Source organism: Loxodonta africana, chromosome 25, assembly GCF_030014295.1.
Source record: "Loxodonta africana isolate mLoxAfr1 chromosome 25, mLoxAfr1.hap2, whole genome shotgun sequence".
Classification (NCBI taxonomy): Eukaryota; Metazoa; Chordata; class Mammalia; order Proboscidea; family Elephantidae; genus Loxodonta; species Loxodonta africana.
In genome coordinates, this window is record NC_087366.1 from 42,611,432 (window position 1) to 42,628,649 (window position 17,218).

General features: G+C 38.7%; 1 protein-coding gene across 3 annotated transcripts in view; it reads right to left on the minus strand.

The window, feature by feature from the left end:
• Positions 1-17,218, minus strand: part of RGS7 (regulator of G protein signaling 7) — a 572,799-nt gene that overhangs the window by 165,104 nt on the left and 390,477 nt on the right. For all 3 annotated transcript variants that reach the window (XM_064276719.1, XM_010591043.3, XM_010591044.3), the window contains exon 4: positions 10,470-10,520. In XM_064276719.1, coding sequence (XP_064132789.1) covers positions 10,470-10,520 — 51 coding nt within the window. The remainder of the gene's footprint in view (positions 1-10,469; positions 10,521-17,218) is intronic.

Genomic DNA, 17,218 nt, shown 5'->3' on the forward strand with positions numbered 1-17,218 from the left:
TGGTGAAGCTGCCAGAGCACAGAAGTGTCCATCATTGCTTACCTGGATCCTCACGACTACCAGACACATACTTCATCATGGATGAACCCTGTTATGGACTGAATTATGTTCCCAAAAATATTTGTTGGAATCCTAACCCCTCTATCTATGGATGGAGTCCCTGGGTGGTGCACACAGTTAATGTACTTAGCTGCTAACCCAACGTTGAGAAGTTTAAGTCCACTCATGGGTGCCTCAGAAGAGGCCTGGCAATCTAAATCTGAAAGGTCACGGCTTGAAAACTCTATGGAGCCCAGTTCCACTTGGCACACATGGGGTTGCCGTGCATCAGAACTGATTAGACTGCAACTTTATATATATATATATACACACCCACACATATAAAACCTTTGGATGTAATCCTATTTGGAAATAGGGTTTTCTTTGTTATGTTAATTAAGTCATACTTAAGTAGGGTGGGCTCTAAATCTAATCACCTCTGAGTTCTAAAAAGAGCAGATTAGGCACAGAGATATGCACAAATGGGGGAAAACAGATGCCAAGTGAGGATCATCTACAAGCAAGGAACTGGGAACACCTGGGACAACCAACAAGGAAGGACTGGACAGAGCCGAGACCCTGATTTGGATTTTTAGCCCCTAGGAACTGTGGGAAAAGAAATTTCTGCTCTTTAACATCACCCATCTGTGGTATTCCTGTTACAGCACCACTAGGACAGTAGGACAAACCATGACAAAAGAAGAATCAAAATGTCGGTTTTGGTGAAACAGGAGAAAAATCCTAGACACCGAAAATCTGACACTTCCTCTTCCCATGAACTTCCAGGAGAATCAAAATGCTAGTGACGGCATTTTGGTTTAAATAAAAAGAGCATTTACTGCTCAAGAGGACAAGCCACAATTGGAGCATGTGGAAGGAGCCTATCAAAAATCTACGTGGTGTTCGCAATATATGGGTGTGAGTGGATACAGTGGAAAGCTGGAGTTCTGGATAATTCAAGAGGTCCTAATCACTTGAATTATAACATAGCTGCAAGATTTTAAGAAAGTGTTGTAGTCTTATTGGATTTGAAAAAAAACTTGTTTAAGGAGGAATTTTCAAAATTTAAAAACCATATTATATTTACAGTGTGTTCCTTAGACTCATTATTTCAACCTGGGTGATCTTTTAGGTGCTAAAGGAGTAATCTGTCTGTGTGGTTCCCGACTAAGGTGTAGTGAAGAGATGGTACATTCACGGCAGGGTCACAGTTAAATTACAAAGCTTCTATCAGCGTTTGCACAGTTGTAGCTACCATTTCCTATCATCTTAGTTGTAATAAAAGGAAAAGCTTCATGAAATATGACATAGAAGTATAACAAGTAGCATTTTTCTCAACTCAAATATAGCGGGGAAATAAACTAACTCATGCTTCAGCTGGGAATTAAAAAAAAAAAAATACTGTGTTATCTTTAATAAAAGGTAAAGGTGCCTGACTTGTGAGAGGCTCTCACACGGCTGTCTGTGGCCCCTCTGGATAACATGTGCAATCACATACATTTGCCTGTTATTTTCTCTGAGTGGCTGGACCTGATGAAGAGTGATATTTTAGGATGATGCTCTGTGCTACAGGTCATATTTTGTTGTTAGATGCCACTGAGTTGGCTTTGACTGGGCAACAGAACAAAATATTGCCCGGTCCTGCACCATCTTCATGATCATTGAAATGCCTGAATGCATTGTTGTGGTCGCTGTGTATTTTGAGTGTCTTCCAGCCTAGGAGGTTTATCTTCCAGGACTACATTGGACAATGCTCCATTGTGATCCATAGGTTTTCACTGGCTAATTTTTGGAAGCAGATCACAAGACCTTTCTTACTAGTCTGTCTTAGTACGGGAGCTCTATTGAAACCTGTCTACAATGGGTGCCCCTACTGGTATTTGAAATATCAGTGGCATAGCTTCCAGCATCATAACAACACACAGGCCACCAGAGAACCACAAACTGACAGACCGATAAGCCACATTAGCTTTACCAAGTCCTTCCTTCCTTCCTGTCTCCTTCCCTCCCTCCCACCTTCCTTTCTTCTTTCTCTCTCTCTTTTAGGTTGCTTATGCCCTATATCTTCACCAAAACCAAAAAACCAAACCCACTGTCATTGAGTCGATTCTGACTCATAGTGACCTATAGGCCAGAGTAGAACTGCCCCATAGGGTTTATGGAAGCAGACTGCTTTCTCCCATGGAGCTGCTGGTGGGTTTGAATGGCTGACCTTAAGGTTAATAGCAGAGCGCTTAACCACTATGCCACCAGAGCTCCTTATAAAAAGAACGCGATTTACAAAAACTTTAATAAAATAGAAAGTGAAGACCTAAAAAAAACAAAGAAAAAAAATTAGGCCAACCAACTACTGCAGGAATTCAGCAGTGCCACAGGGCAATTGTGTTTTTCCATTTGTTCTATGGAGTAATCTTGGTTTTTGCTTTTTCTAATGGAATCGGTAAACAACTATTTAGCAGTATATTGAACCCTGGCCTCATTATGCTTGTTCTAGTTTTACAAGAGAAAAGACAGCAACTCTAATTACATTTCCAGGTACTTTCAGTATTTTGCTTAATAACTGGCAACTCTAACAGGCAATATACATAAAATAAGTCAATTAAATAAAAAAAAAGAGAGAGGCCACAAAACTCAGAGACTGGTATTTATGCATATGCTGGCCAGTACAAAGCAAAAGAGGGAGCCAGGATAGCAAGAGGGCACCTTCTGCGTCCCTAACAAACACATTGTGTTGACATCAAGTCAGACCTACAGGGGATGAATCAGCTCTGCATCATACTAGCTCTACTCTGACTATAGGGTTTGCAGCTGTCAAAGTAAAACCAACAGTCCTTATCTCGATTACAGGGTCTCTATGAGTCGGAATTGACTTAAAGGCAACCAGTTTTCTTTGATTTACAGAGCCCTGGTGGCACAGTGGTTAAGCGCTCAGCTGCTAACTAAAAAGTCAGCAGTTCAAACTCACCAGCCGCCCCGAGGAAGAAAGATGTGGCAGCCTGCTTCTGTAAAGATAACAGCCTTGGAAGGCCTATGAGGTAAGTTGTATCCTGTTTTATAGTGTCGCTATGAGTCAGAATCAACTCAACAGCAATGAGTTTTGTCTTGATCTGAAAGTATTCATGTTTTGACATCAAAAGGTCTGAGTTTAAATGCTGGTTCTATCTCTAAGTAGCTTCATGATCAGAGACTTAGTTTTCTATCTACCACCTATTTCATGAAGCTTTCTCTTTTTTTTGAAGACTGAATTAAGTATCTATCTATCTATCCATCGTAAACCCTGGTGGCATAGTGGTTAAGTGCTATGGCTGCTAACCAAAGGGTTGGCAGTTTGAATCTGCCAGGCGCTCCTTGGAAACTCTGTGGGGCAGTCCTACTCTGTCCTATAGGGTCGCTATGAGTTGGAATTGACTCGATGGCACTGGGTTTTGGTTTATCTATCCATCTACCTACCTAACTATCTACCTATTTATCTATTGATGATCTACCTACTCAGCTCTCGACAGGGTGTGTGGCACACAGTTGGTGTTCAAGTATGTGAGATCTCTTTCCCTCTTCCCACTTACAAGAATTAAAAAAGTGGAACTCACCCAGCATAGCACCTGGGAGCACCCAATTAGTTAATATTCATGTATGATAGTTATTTTCTGCTGCTACTACTGCAATAAAGTAATAGAAGGAGGAGGTAAAGGCAGCTGGAAGGCAAAACCAGAAAACGCCTTTGTCAACAGGTGACTGAAACCATGGCAGTCATGCTGGGGATAGTAATCCCTGTTCTGCCAACAAAAACTTCCATTTGTGGACTTTACACAAACTTTTGAATATGTTCTGGGGTTTTTATTTTTAACTGTGTAGAGCAATGGCATAATTATGACCAGCCAATGACAGAAACAGTCATTTGTTCGACTATGAAATGTAGTATGCAAATGCAAAACAAAAAAATAAAAATTAATACTAAAGGGAGGAGAGCAAAAGAAAGGAATGAAGCTAGCTAAGAAGTTAAATGAGAGAGTTGTTCACAACAGCTGGATGTGCTGGGGCTGGACTCGGTGGCCTGAGTACTTTGAAGGGCAAACTTATGGAGCAGACATTTACAAGACTGCTCACTTTCTGCCTTGCTAAGAGGCAAGGCTACCAAAAGAGGGGTTTCTGATGATATTAAATGTACAAGATACTCTTTTTTTTTTTTATTACATTGGGGTACTAACGGAGTACCTGCAAAGAGGAATCACTTCTCTCTTCCAAAGAGAAATTACTAAGACACCAATACACAGAAGAAACTTTGGCTCTTGCTTATCTCACACAAAATAATTAGAAGAGCATATAAGATTCCTCGTGTACATAACTTGGAAGCTCTGGATACAATAGTAGAGACACGAGTTGGGTACTCAAAGACATTAATTTTTTTTCCTTTAAGTATTATTTATTAACAGAAAATGCACATTTGCAAGTTGACCTCTTGGATAATATCTATTGCCTTAAAACTAGGTGAAACTAATCAATCTTTTCAAGTGTATGTGATGACTCTGGTCTATGAGTTCTTATATATATATTATTATCAGAAGACTTAAATACTCAAGTGCTAACTGAAAGGTTGGTGGTTCAAACCCGTGCAGCTGCTCTGTGGAAAAAAGACCTAGTGATCTGCTTCCACAAAGATGGCAGCCAAGGAAACCCTATGGGGCAGTTCTACCCTGTTACATGGGGTCACTACGAGTTGAAAGTCAACTTGATAGCATCTAACAACAACAACACTGAAACAATAATAATGGAGTGTCTTTTATTTAGTTCATATTGATACGATAGTTTACAGAATGGCCAATGAAATATGCAATTTTATAGGTTCATAAAGGTCTTCATGATTTTTTGCAAGGGTGTTTTAAATACTTCTCCATCACTCAAGCAAAATTGTTTGAAGCAATTTCATGAGCGCACAGAAAAGATGGCTTTTGATTTTATCTGTAATACTTATGAGTTGAAACATGCAGGAAATGGCTCTAAGAAAAGGGTATGCTCAGAATACAATGGTTAAATATAATACCAAAGCCAAGAAAAACAACTACTTTATTCCAAAAGACACTATGTAAAATGCCACCCTGTCGCGTGAGCCCATGTTCCGCTCATGGTTCCACCAATTTCTATAAAAGCAGAATCCCGGTCTGGAATAATTTTTCAAAAATGAGCCAACATACAGGGGAGAGATTGGAAGAGCTGGGCTCTACTTCTTTGAACAGGGTTTTGTGTGATTTTAGGGCTTCATTAGTTTCTCTCAACTGATTTTCCAGTTGCAAAATGGTGAGAATGCCTGCCCTGGCTACTTCACGATATTGTTGTGATGATCAAATAAAATAATCCAAATAAAAATGATCTGAAAAAAACATACAATGCGTCACAAGTACAAAACATTATCAAGGATACCAGAGACATTACGTACCGTGTTGTTGCTGATACATTCCTATGCTCCTAATGCTATGATTTCTCTGGCAGTCTAACCAAATTCATGGAATACAAAGGCAGTTTGTATTGGAATTTTATTAAGTTCATTAACAGAATTTAGATCACTTTTGCCAGAGGACTTGTGTCAGGCTGGGGAGACAGATAACGGACTGTTTCAGGATGAACATAACAAATAGGTGTAATTAATTCATTGACAATTAAGTTACTCAATCCAGTTGTTTGACGATGTGTTTTACCAAACATCTGGTTGGACTTGCCTGAATCCCAATTTTCACTGGTTGTTTTTACAACAGATAATACATGTAGAAGAAGAAATTTTGCAACTGTGGCAAGACCTGTTCCCGCTTTCAAATAAACTAGTCAAAAATAAGGTAATTTAGCAAAGTAGCAATATATAAAAATAGCATATACAAATCAATAATTTATATATATGGAAATAATAACCTGTTAAATCATATAATGAAAGAGTAGCTCCACACATATTAACCCAAAATAAAATAACTAAAATAAATAAGAAATGTGCAAAGCCTATATAAAGAAAACTTTAAAACACTCCTGAAAGACCACAAAGCAAGCCTGAAGAAATGGGAAGACATACCATGCTCTTAGATAGAAGACTCCACATCATAAATGATACCCATTGCCTTTGAGTCAATTCTGACTCATAGCTACCCTGTAGGACAGAGTAGAACTGCCTCATAGGGTTTCCAAGGTTATAAATCTTTATGGAAGTAGGCTGCCACATCTTTTTCCCGCAGAGTGGCTAGTGGGTTCAAACTGCCGACCTTTTGATTAGCAGTCAAGTGCTTTAACTACTGTTCCACCAGGTCTCCATAAATGAGGTAGGAAAGACTTAAGGGAGCAGGTTTGAGAGGTGGGGAAATCAAGGGTTCTATCTTGGTTGAGTTTGACGTCTCAGAAGAGAAGTCAAGTAGGCATTGGATAGGTAAGTATGGAGCACCATGGAGTGGTTTGCATGGAAGCTATGAATATAGGAATCCTTAGTATATGTCACTTAGCAACAGTGTGCAGCTGGGAAAAGGAAAAGCAGCTAGGACAGACGTCTGCAACATTTATAGATCAGCTAGAGAGTGAAAAGCTATCACAGAAGGCTGAGACTGAGTGGCCAGTGAAAAAGGATAGCCAGGAGAGTGTGCTATCCCGGAAGCCAAAGACAGTCATTCAAGGAGCGTATGCTCACCAATGTATTCACAGACCTGGCTCGTAGAAAGAATTCAGTGAATATTTGGTAGGTGAATGAAATAATCAAGGCATCAATGAAGAAACGAATTCTCCCTAGAAAAATATAAAATATAAATTTTGAAAGTAGACTCAAAAAGTAGAAGAAAACAAAAAATGTATATTATTCCTGTGTATTATACGTACATGTGGAACCCTGGTGGTACAGTGGTTAAGCATTTTGGCTGCCAACCAAAAGGTTGGCAATTGGAACCCACCAGTTGCAAACCCTGTGGGGTAGTTCTACTCTGTCCTATAGGGTTGCTATGAGTTGGAATTGACTGGACAGCAATGGATTTGTTTCTGTTTTGTGTTTTACGTACATGTGAGTGAGTAATCTTGTATAATCCTAACTTTAACAAAATCCTAAACTCCAACTAAAAGTTCAAATCCAGCTTTAAAGAAAAAAAAAAGAATAGTACCGTGTAACCACATGTCTACTTGTTCTTGTTGTCAGGTGCCATCGAGCCAGTTCCGACTCATAGTGACCCTTTGTACAACAGAAGGAAACACTGCCGGCTCCTGTACCACCCTCACAATTGTTGCTATGTTTGATCCCATTGCTGCAGTCACTGTGTCAGTCCATCTCTTTGAGGGTCTTTCTCTTTTTCGCTGACCTACCGCACATCTAAGAGTACCAAAATCTCTAGAAAAATATTCAGCTAAATATGCAATGAACTGCTGTAATAGAAATGAAAAGGTATGAAACACTCAATTATAAAATACAGAACACTAAAAGTACAAATAATAAGGATTTATCAGTCTTCCATAAGATCCTGAAAGATCATAAACCCTCTTCTCCTGTCCCCAGATAGGCCATCAGGACCTGCTCCCTTACCTAGGCATTGGTCTGTTCTTCCAACTTCCCTTAAAACCCTCTTTCAACAAATCATTGAATCCAGAATTTCAAATGATCCCTACAGGTCTTCAAATGACCACTTATCCACTAGGCACAGCACAGGGACAGAAACCAGGCATGGATTTCTCTCTCATTTTAAAACATCTTCAGCAAGTGAACTGGGTTAAATTATAATAACTACTTAGTCTTTCTTCACAAAGAGTTCCAAAATCATATTTTAATTGCAAATATGCAGCCACCAAAGTAACAACTTTCATGATGTCGCCTACATTGTTGATCATATTTAATAGGAATCAGTATGGCTGTCAGATTGATTCATTTTCTGTGCACATTATCTTTTTTATCTTCAGAGCAATCAGTAACGCTTCTTCTTACTCTACTGAAAACCTAATACAGAGCTTGTACTCTGTAGAGGGTGAATTAGTTCATTCAAACAAACAAAAGAAAAACTAGTCTTCCAGGCTTCCATAAATACAATAATGCACATTTACCTTCTGAGCTGGGTATGATTGGCTTTATCTCTTCATTCCCTTCTAATGAAGCTGTACAACTTCTTTAAAGAGTTGAACAAGCAAGCAAAGTAAGTTTTTCATACATGGTGACACAGTGGTTAAGATCTCGGCTGCTAACCAAAAGGTTGGCACTTTGAATCCACCAGCCACCTCTTGGAAACCCTATGGGGCAGTTCTGTTCTGTCCTAGAGAGTCACTATGAGTTGTAATGGAGTCAACGGCAACGGGTTTGCTTTTTGGTTTTATAGCTAAAATGATATCCCATGCATAAATTACAAACGGTGATTATTTCTTTGTTGCGATTGTAAGCTGCTATCCAGTATGTCTCCCACTCATGGCGACCCATCACACAACTGAACAAAATGATACTAGGTCTTGTATCACCACAATGACCAATTATAGATTGGACCATGGTGAACCATATGGCTTCCACTGGCTGATTTTCGGAAGTAGATTATCATGCCTTTCTTTCTAGTCTGTCTTAGTCTGGAAGCTCTGCTGAAACCTATTCAACATCCTAGCAACACAAAAGTGTCCACTGACAGACAGGTGGTGGCTACACATGAGGTGCACTGGCTGGGATTCAAAACCCAGTCTCCTGCATAGAAGGCAAGAATTCTACCACTAAACCACCAATGTCCCCTTGATTATTTCTTACTAGCTTTTTTTTATTATATCTGTAAATCTCTTTCCTGCGTATCAGGCTATTTCTGAAGTACACCTTCAGTCTTATACTTAATAAAATAATTTACTCTTTTGAATATATATTACGCTCTGAGCTATAATATTCTTTGCAAATCAGTTGTTCCCTGGTTCTCAATGACTGTGTCAATGTGATATTTAGCATTAGGATGGAGCCTTGGTGGCACAGTGGCTAAGAGCTCCGCTGCTAACCAAAAGGTCGGCAATTTGTCATTCACCAGCCGCTCCTTGGAAACTCTATGGGGTAGTTCTACTCTATCTCATAGGGTCACTATGAGCCAGAATCGACTTCAAGGCAATGGGTTGGTTGGATCTTTCTGGTGCTATAGTTTATAAATCAGGTGTTCCTTGAGGTAGGTTGAATCTGAAATTCAGTAAGACCATGGCCTCCTTTCCTCAGAATTATCTCCTCTTTTCACTTAGTAATAATATGGTGCCAGAGTAGCTGCCTCATCTTTACTAATTGTTTTAATCCTGTTTAATCTGCTAGAACAAGTACTTTGAAAGGTCATGTACCTGGTGAGCTGGGTGTGTACACAGGCACTTGTGTACAAGTTAGAGCCGCATTTTTCACCATGTGGTTTTGCTCAGTAGCTCAAAAAGGGGATAGAAACATTTGCATCTCCGTCAACTGTTATTTCTAAATCTTTGTAAGGTGGTAGCCGTCAGAGGTAGAAGTAACCAAAAACCCACTGCTGTCAAGCTGATTCCGACTCATAGTGACCCTACAGGACAGAATAGAACTGCCCCATAGAGTTTCCGAGGAGTGCCTGGTAGACTCGAACTGCCGACCTTCGGCTTAGCAGCCCTAGCTCTTAAACACTACGCCACCAGGGTTTCTGAGGTATGCGTAAAGGCCATGCGAAATTTATCTTTGATCTGAACGATGGTGTATTGCATAGTTTCATGGACTCCTTCTCTGCCGGGACACTGACAGGTACTGCAATAACTGCTTTTCATAAGATATTTTTCTTGATTTCTCGGCATCTTCTCTAAGCAATATGCATCTTATTCTCATTTTAGTGATGTGAATTATTTACCACATAGAAGACTTTTGCACGATACTTTAAAAAAGCCATTCGGTGCCTCATATGCGTAGGAATCTGTTCTATGAAGTATAAAATGTTAAGTGGTAGAAATTGTTCTCGTACTTTGGAACTGAGTTTACTGCTGCAGAATAGACATAATGCCTACCACAGTGAATAGGTCCAGGACTTACAAGTATTAAAAAAAATATGTAGCATACAGGTACGGTAAAAATAACAATAATAATAAAAACCCTGAATTACAAATGACATATTGTTTTACAACTTCATGCAAAAGCAGAGTTAAGGCAAAACTATAAACCAATCAGATTTACTTTTGAGTCTTATGAAGGGAAATTTCATTACTTCATAATGATTTTCTATAAGTTATATGTATAATTATTTATGTATATGTACTCGGCTTACTTTTTCTAACAATTGTCAATTGCCCGAATCAAATTTTATAAAATGGAACACTACTGAAATATATGGAAAATTATAAAATATACTAAACTTAGTTAAACATGTTGATTACCATAAAGTCTGTATAAATGCTAAAATGCACAATTCAAGTTTAATCATAATTTTTCAGAAACAAAAAAAAAATTTTACCAGTGGAAAAATGAGGTACATACTTACCTGGATCTTCTATAGTTAAGTTCTTTATTAACCATTGGACAATGTCTGACCCTAGAAAAAAGAGAAAAATACACATAGAAATGAACATTCTGTTTGTACGTGTTAACTTTGAGAACCCAGACTTTTGGTTATATTAGTAGGAACAATTTTAATTGCTAAATTAACAGGTTAAACATTATACGGAACATTGAAAACAAAGAATATCTATTTTCTTCAGAGAGCCAAGGTGCAAACTTGTAAATTATTAAATATAAAATATTTAAACATAAAGATTTAATATACTAGTAGTAGATGAAGTTTTTCATTCATTCATTCATTGAATACATGTTTATTGGGTTCCTACTACGTTTGAGGCACAATTCTTAGTATAACAAGAACTTTATAATAATATCCCCACTCATTTCTCGTAGTCCTCATCCCATTCTTAAATCTACTTTCAAGCCAAGCCAAATGTGTTGTTGCTCTTTGAGCATTCTGGGATGTTTCAAGCCTTGGTGTCTTTATTGTGCTATTCTCTTTGACTGACATGTCTTTCCATTATGTTCAAGACACTCAACATTCATCCACATAATAGAGCTTTCTTTGGCTTTTGCCTTTGTCCAATGAGTTTACAACCCTCTCCTTGGAGCCTGCCCCATGTGTCCGTAAGTTTATTGTACTGGCAAGGGAGAGAGGGCTTGTGTGTTGCTGTGATGATGGAAGCCATGCCACTGGTATTCAAGTTACCAGCAGGGTGACTCATGGCAGACAGGTTTCAGCTGAGCTTCCAGATTAAGCCAGTCTACTTCTGAAAAGAATTAGCCAGTAAACACCTTATGAATAGCAGTGGAACACTGTCTGATATAGTGCCAAAAGATGAGCCTCCCAGGTTGGAAGGCACTCAAAAGACTACTGGGGAAGAGCTTCCTCCTCAAAGTAGAGTCGATCTTAATGACGTGGATGGACTCAAGCTTTAAGAAGCTTTATTTGCTTGAGGTGGCATGACTCAAAATGAGAAGAAACAGCCACAAACATCCATTAATAATTGGAACCTGGAATGTTCAAAGTATGAATCTAGGAAAATTGGAAATCCTCAAAAATGAAATGTACCACGTAAACATTGATATCCCAGGCATTAGTGAGCTGAAATGGACTGGTATTGGTCATTCTGAATTGCACAATCATATGGTCTACTATGCCAGGAATGACAACTTGAAGAGGAATGGTGTTGCATTCATCATCAAAAAGAACACTTCAAGATCTATCCTGAAGTACAATGCTGTCAGTGATAGGATAATATCCATATGCCTACAAGGAAGACAGTTAATACGACTATTTTTCAAATTTACACACCAACCATTAAGGCCAAAGATAAAGAAATTGAAGATTTTTACCAACATCTGCAGGTCTGAAATTGATCTAACATGCAATCAGGATGCATTGATAATTACTGGTGATTGGAACAGGAAAGTTGGAAACAAAGAAGGATTGGTGGCTGGAAAATATGGCCTTGGTGATAAAAATGATGCCAGAGATCACATAATAGAATTTGGCAAGGCTAACGACCTCTCCATTGCAAATACCTTCTTTCACCAACATAAACAGCGACTATACACATGGACCTCACCAGATGAAATACATAGGAATCAAATCGGCTACGTATGTGGAAAGAGACGATGGAAAAGCTCAATATCATCAGTCAGAACAAGGCTAGGGGCCGACTTTGGAACAGACCATCAATTGCTCATATGCAAGCTCAAGCTGAAACTGAAGAAAATTAGAACAAGTCAATGAGAGCCAAAGTATGACCTTGAGTATACCTCACCTGAATTTAGAGATCATCTCTAGGTTAGATTTGATGCATTAAGTACTAATGACCGAAGACCAGACAAGCTGTCAAATGACATCAAGGACATCACACATGAAGAAAGTGAGAGATCATTAAAAAGACAGGAAAGAAAGAAAAGACCAAAATGGATGTCAGAAAAGACGCTGAAACTTACTCTTGAGCGTCAAGTAGCTAAAGCAAAAGGAAAAAATGAAGTAAAAGACCTGAACAGAAGATTTCAAAGGGCAGCTCCAGAAGACAAAATAAAGTATTATAACGACATGTGCAAAGAGCTCGAGATAGAAAACCAAAAGGGAAAAACATGCTCGGCATTTCTCAAGCTGAAAGAACTGAAGAAAAAATTCAAGCCTTGAGTTGCAATAGTGAAGGGTTCTATGGGGAAAATATAAAATGATGCAGGAAGCATCAAAAGAAGATGGAAGGAACACACAGAGTCATTATACCAAAAAGAATTGGTCGATATTCAACCATTTCAAGAGGTGGCATATGATCAGGAACCAATGGCACTGAAGGAAGAAGTCCAAGCTGTGCTGAAGGCACTGGCAAAAAACAAGGCTCTAGGAACTGACGGAACATCAACTGAGATGTTTCTATAAACCGATGCAGTGCTGGAGGTGCTCACCCTTCAACGCCAAGAAATTTGGAAGACAGCTTTCTGGCCAACCGACTGGAAGAGATCCATATTTATGCCTATTCCCAAGAAACGTGATCCAACTGAATGTGGAGATTGTCAAACAGTATCATTAATGTCACATGCAAGTAAAATTTTGCCGAAGGTCATTCAAAAGCGGCTATAGCAGTGTATCAACAGGGAACTGCCAGAAATTCAGGCCGGATTCAGAAAAGGATATGGAACCAGGGATATCATGGCTGATGTCAGATGGATCCTGGCTGAAAGCAGACAATACCAGAAAGGTGTTTACTTGTGTTTTATTGACTATGCAAAAGCATTCGACTGTGTGGATCACAACAAATTATCGATAACACTGCGAAGAATGGGAATTCCAGAACACTTAATTGTGTTCATGAGGAACCTGTACATAGATCAAGAGGCAGTTGTTCTAATAGAACGAGGGGATGCTGAATGGTTTAAAGTCAGGAAAAGTGTGTGTCAGGGCTGTATCCTTTCACCATACCTATTCAATCTGTATACTGAGCAAATAATCTGAGAAGCTGGACTATATAAAGGAGAGCAGGGCGTCAGGATGGTGGAAGACTCATTAACAATCTGCGCTAGGCAGATGACACAATCTTGCTTGCGGAAAGTGAAGACAACTTGAAGCACTTACTGATGAAGATCAAAGACCACAGCTTTCAGTATGGATTGCACCTCAACAAAAAAGAAAACAAAAATCCTCACAACTGGACCAATAAGCAACATCATGATAAACAGAGAAAAGATTGAAGTTGCCAAGGATTTCCATTTACTTGGATCCACAATCAACACCCATGGAAGCAGCAGTCAAGAAATCAAAAGACACATGGCATTGGGTAAATCTGCTGCAAAAGACCTCTTTAAAGTGTTGAAAAGCAAAGATGTCACTTTGAAGGCTAAGGTGTGCCTGACCCAAGCTGTGGTATTTTCAATTGTATTATATGCATTCAAGAGCTGGACGATGAATAAGGAAGACAGAACTGATGCCTTTGAATTGTGGCGTTGGTAAAGAATATTGAATATACCATGGACTGCCAAAAGAATGAACAAATCTGTCTTCTAAGAAGTATAACCACAACGCTCCTTAGAAGCAAAGATGGCAAGACTACATCTTATGTACTGTGGACATGGTGTCAGGAGAGATCAGTCCCTGGAGAATGACATCGTCCTTGGTAAAGTACAGGGTCAACAAAAGAGGAAGGCTTCAATGAGATGGATTGATGCAGTGGCTGCAACAATGGGCTCAAGCATGACAAGGATTGTGGGCATGGCGCAGGACCAGGCAGCATTTGTCCATAGGGTCCCTATGAGTCGGACCCAACTCGATGGCACCTAACAACAACAACAGCCTTGGAGCCTTACTAGAATCTGTGCTGTCTGTTATTGTAGTGCAGAGAGTATGGTGCTACGACTGTTTATTTGTTTAAAGCCCTAGAGTAAGTACACTGAGGCAGACTATCTTATTCATCTTTGCGTATTTGAAGTTAGCAGCAGCTGCAATAAATAAAAAGGTGAGCAAATACGTTTTCACTTCATACGGAAGTGATCGGGGAGGTTCTGCAGGAAATGCGATGCTTGGGGTAAATTTTGAACGATGTATTTTGATGTATGAAAAAGAGAAACTTAGTTACTGAAAGGTCTATGTAAAAAGTTAAAAGTTGGGAAACATTTAATAAAAACCACTTATTGCACATTTTCTCAATACTAGGTGTTGGGACTAATAGGAACTCGAGACACAGTTCATGGTACATTCAGCAAGTTTTGGATTCCAGGCTAAGGAATTTGGATATTTTCCTATTAGAAAGACAGAAAAGGAGAAACGCAATGCTTTGAGCAGAAGAATGCCATTATCAAAGCTAGCGTAAGGAATTTGACGGCATTTATGTGGCAAGGCTTTGTCTAGGCAGGAAGAAAGTAGGCCACCAACATTCCTACTGGTTGTGAGCCAGGACTGATGGGCTAAGGTCCTGAACTAGTTCAATTTACAAACAAATCCAAACACAATTAGAGTCTTGTTTCAGGGCTTTGTGACTAATTACATATGGGGGTGGGGAGCAGGAGAGACTAAATGAGAAGTCAAGGTTTCCATCTCAGGAGCATGGGTAAAAAATATGGTACAAATATGAGCAGAAATGGGAGATTCAGGAAAAGGAACTGATGTGCCTGAGATAGTGGTTTTCAGCATAGTTCATTTCTGCCTAAAACAGCACAAGAATAAAATAGGTATGTAAGTAGTTGTGTATACAGAATAAACTGAGTCATGGCTGCATGAGTGAAATTCTGACGTGAACTGAGATTCCCTTCCAATCTCTCCTAGAGATGGGCTAAAGTTGTTGCCTACCCACCTCAAAGATCTTGAAAATGAGTTACGATAATTCTGTAATATTGGCTGCTTGAATTAAAGTAGTTCAAAACTGATTTAAAAGTAAACTTGATGCATGCCACAACATGGATAAACCTTGAAAACATTATGCTGAGGGAAATAAGTCCGTTCCAAAAAGACAAATACCGTATGATCTCATCTACATAAATTAGCAAAAATATAATAGAAACCAAAAATTATTAGTGGTTACCAGAAGTGCAAGGGAGGGAAAGGGAGATTTTTTTGCTTAGGGGGCACTGAGTTAATGATAATGGTGATGAAATAATTTCTTGACAGATAGCGAGAATGGTTGCACGACGTGAAGGGTCCAATCAATGTCACTGAATTATACGTGTAGAAATTTTGAGATGGTGTGGGTTTTGTTGTGCATATTTTCATCATTAAAGAAAAAGTAAACTTTATTATCAAATTTAATAAAAATTTCCTAAAGTTATGGAAACATTTATATCCAACATCAATTTCAGTCTATGTGCATTTTTTGTGTAACTTCAAGTGTTGAATCTATTTTTGACTTTTATAGCTGTTCCTTTTAGATCTGCTGGTGATTAAAATGCATTCGAGAAGATGGATTCATGCACGCCCCTAATGAAGCTTCAATAAAATAGATCTGAGGGAAGGGAGGAAGGGGAGTCACTCTCAATAGCACAAGTATTATAGTGTTGTGATTATCCCTATATCTTAAGTTATCCAATACAAGGCACGTGCACAAATTGTGGTATGGTGTTTGCTTAAAAAGAGTGGGAAGTCAGTATTTCAAATATATACATAGTGATGCTTGACCAGCATAGAATTCCAGGTACCCAAATTTAGTGCAATACGTTCAGGCACCCTGCTCACTTTTCACAGTTGAGCATCTATTTGGCCAACATATATGAGCAACAACTGGGAATTTTCGATTCTTTTGAAGAAAGCCAAACATTGGTTGGTTACAGGACTATAATTTTTTTTTTCATTGTCAACATTGTTTTTTTTTTTTTTTAAATGCTTTTAGAGTAAGTGAAGAAAAGTTCTCTTCTTTTCTGTTTTTTTCTTAGCAGAAAGAAATACAAAGAAGTTTAATTTGGAAAAGATTTTAAATTCAGGAAACCGTCCTAGTTTAGAGTTGGGTATTTCTGTCATGTGCATATTCTAAATTCGGCTCTGAGTCAATTTATTCTGACAAGATCAGTCATCAGATGTTCTAGTATTTCATTACTGTTTAATCACCCCACCTATTTATGAATTTAAGTTGAAAATTATGAATTACTTTTTGTTGTGAAATGCACCCTCAAAGTCAACATATTTACCTGTTTTGCATCAATGCCAACAAAAACTGAACTCTCTGGTGAGAAAGATACAAAGAACAGGGAAAAAGCCAGTATGTTAATGGAACCAGAAGATTGAAGGAGAAATATTCTATCATAAAGTTACCTGGTGAACTGCTATTCAAATTTAAAAGTGAGCATTACAGCCAGGAACGGTGTAGGAAGGACTGGCACCTTTCCAGCAATTTCTCAGCTTTATGTTTAAGGAATAAATGGGTAGATCTGCTCAAATTTTCCATACACAAATGTGTAATCACAGAATATTTTCGAGTTTCACATATCTTTATTCTCAGGACTGCAGAGTAACATACAGGGTTTTTTGTCTTTTTTTGTCTTCTTTTGATTTGTTGGATTTTTGGCAAGAGAGCTGTTGACTAACTACAGAAGAGAAACTAGTTAAAAGATGCAATGATATCTCGTACCCTAAGAGATAAAAGAAACATCTCTTCGACTATAGCCTACGGAAAGTTCAGCCTAGGCCAGTGCCCATAGTCCTGTTTTGAATTGTTAGAGGTGTTTATCACTTTTGGAGTTACACAATTACGTGTTCTCTCTACTTGGCAGAAGCAGCAGAGGTTT